Genomic DNA, 2824 nt, shown 5'->3' on the forward strand with positions numbered 1-2824 from the left:
TTCTTATTTTTAGGCTAAAGTACTCTGTTGTCTGACAAAATTTTAATAAACATTTCAATGGAAAAAAAAAAAGAAAAAAAAAGGATCTTACAAAAACATCTATAAATATATATATATATTATTTTGGAGCTATGAGCCCTAAACTTGGATCGTTCATTAATTGTTTGAGGAAACTGAGATGTGTCTCTGAAAAGATGACTAACAGTAATGTTGGGGATAAATTACAAGGGCCAGGAAAGTTAACTCGAGAAAAATAAAGTCGTATATATTATATGCACATAAACAGGGCATTATGTGTCAAAGTAACTAAAAAGAGAAAATTCTATAAAAGAAAAAATGAAAAAAAAAGGAAAATAAATTATATGGTGATCATTGTGATTTTTGGTTTTTTTTGGGGATAAATCTAGGAGGAAAAATTTCAGCATCAAACTTTGAACAGTAAACTTGAGGGTTATGGTTGTAAATTATTGATTTCCCAAACAACTTTATGTTTTCCCTATAATTATGAGTGGTTCCTATCTTTCAACTTTCCTTCAAAAATGAAAATTTAATCTTAAAAATCTATAGAAATCTCCCTCGATTATATTATTTTTCTATTATGTACCATAAATCTATTTATCAAGTCATGAATTGTCATTATTTTGTTTGCTTATATAGAGTTACATTTATTTATTTAATGATTTACTTATCTATATTTAAGTTATGTTGACTTAAAAAACAAAAGCAATTTGACACATTATATTTTTGTAGACTTTTTAGTACCTCTAGTAATGTTATGTACTCTCACTTGTATACTTTAATTTCCAAAAATAAATAAATAAAAGAAAAGAAAAGCATAATGGTTGTCTAACCCACATATGTAACATGAAGTGCATTCTTCAGTTTCCTAACGAGAAGAAATACAAAAAACAAAAAAATAAAAACAAAGAGAAACAAAATTGCAAAATTACATAAATATATGCTTGCATGTATTTTTAGTGCAAAATAATACATCAGTTACACAACGAGAAAAATTAAGAGGTGTATTCAATCTAAAGTTTAAAGGATTTTAAAAATGTTTAAAAGTTTAGAAGTATTCGATTTAGATTTTAAAGGAGTCTATACAAATCCAATGACATTCAATTCAGATTTTAATGAATTTTTATAAAAGTCCATTAAAATTCAGGTGTACTCAATTAGAACTTTCTAAAATCCTTTTGAAATCTAATGGTATTCAAAATATCATTTATTTTAAAAGATTTTAAAAAATTATGGATTTTAATGGATTTGAAAGGATTTTAACAGTGAAATTATGAAAAAAAATTTCAATACGAAATTCAACTTTAATACTAAAGATTTTGTTGGATTTTTATAAATTTTTTTATAAAATCTATGAAATTACATTACAATCCATCAAATCCTTTAAAATCTATAACTCAATTTAAATTCATTAAATTTTAGATGGAATACACAAATCACAATAATTGATAACATCGAAATGCAAGAAGAAAACGTAAGGGCCTAAGGGGAAAAGGAAACCTTAAGGGATAACATCTCTTTTGGGCCCATCCTTATAGTTGATTGGACATCATCAGGATTGATCTTTTCTCACTCTGGTTGAAACCGGTACCATCTTCCATGAATATTTCAAAATAAAAAATAAAAATAAAAATAAATAAGAAGAAAAGATCTTTTCTTTTGAACAACAAAAATGGGGGTGCTGGTTCGGCTTCGTCTTTATTATCGTCTACCCCATCTAAGGACTCTACCACGCCTTTACCTTTACTACCACCTATCCCATCAAAGAGTACCACTTCCATAAGCTAAGGGGGCTCATTTAATAAATGAATGGATGTAGATAGGGTTGCAAAGAGAGCAGGAGCGATCAACATATAAGGACAAAAACAAAATAATAATAATAATAATACTAAATGGAGAGAAAATTAGAGGATGCTTGATTAATAACATTAATATTAAAGACCAACATAGCAACCAGTGGTCTAAAAATTTCTACATAGCAATATAGCTGCAGGTTGACAATAAATCCCAATAGCGCGAGGCATAGATATTCAGCTTCCATGCCTAAACTTCATGACAGCCTTGACCGAAATTTTTGCTGTGATTCTGCCGTGCAGTAGATACTCGTTTATGATGTCAGCACCATCGTTGGAGGAGAATGTTGCCAAAACCAAGAAATGAATCTGAGTCACATTGAAAGGACGTTGAAAGAAATCCTCTACAAGCCTAACAGGAATAGCGTTTTCATTTCCACTGTCAATAGTGTTATAAATCTTCATGGATTCGTAGTAAATGTTGGACTTCTTGTTGGGATTATAGGCCCTCATCACAAAGCTAAAGTTGCCAGCAAGAGATGTGAGCTCAGAGTTCGGGACCGCCTTTTCAATATGAGCATATTCGATAGCATATACAGGGCGTTTGGGTTTCACCACTGCCCAAATCGTCCCCATTGCTGCACTCATCACCAAATTATGACTAGAACCACAAACGCTATGTACTTCATTTCCTTCGAGATTGACCACGTCGATGACTCCTTACCATTTTGCTTTTTCTGGGCTGCTTCTTTGTCTGCATAATGCTGCTACTGATCATCAGACTTGGAAGTATTACTACTGGAAGCCATTCTTTTATCTTTTCTCTATTTTCTGGAAGAGAGGGGGTGGTAAAAGAAGAGCCAGCGGAGTGATAATGATATGAGTTTTGCTTGTATATAGTTAGTAGGTAATATGATTTAGTTTTATAGAGAGCTAAAAAAAACAAGGAAAGGGTAATCTCTTAGGTTTGGTTAGGATAATATTTTAAACTGAAGTTAATTTGCCTTAGTGGG

At 30.8% G+C, this 2824-nt stretch overlaps 1 protein-coding gene across 1 annotated transcript; it reads right to left on the reverse strand.

Moving 5' to 3' along the window:
- Positions 1-2048: 2048 nt before the first annotated feature.
- Positions 2049-2447, reverse strand: LOC132799659 (uncharacterized protein At1g08160-like). The gene has a single exon (XM_060812093.1). It carries the CDS (start codon positions 2445-2447, stop codon positions 2049-2051), a length of 399 nt encoding a protein of 132 aa, XP_060668076.1.
- Between the last annotated feature and the right edge of the window lie 377 nt (positions 2448-2824).

This window comes from Ziziphus jujuba, chromosome 10 (genome assembly GCF_031755915.1).
Source record: "Ziziphus jujuba cultivar Dongzao chromosome 10, ASM3175591v1".
Lineage (NCBI taxonomy): Eukaryota > Viridiplantae > Streptophyta > Magnoliopsida > Rosales > Rhamnaceae > Ziziphus > Ziziphus jujuba.

Excerpts from the sequence above, each read along its gene's own strand:
- LOC132799659 (XM_060812093.1), bottom strand. The coding sequence starts at position 2,447 with ATGGGGACGATTTGGGCAGTGGTGAAACCCAAACGCCCTGTATATGCT.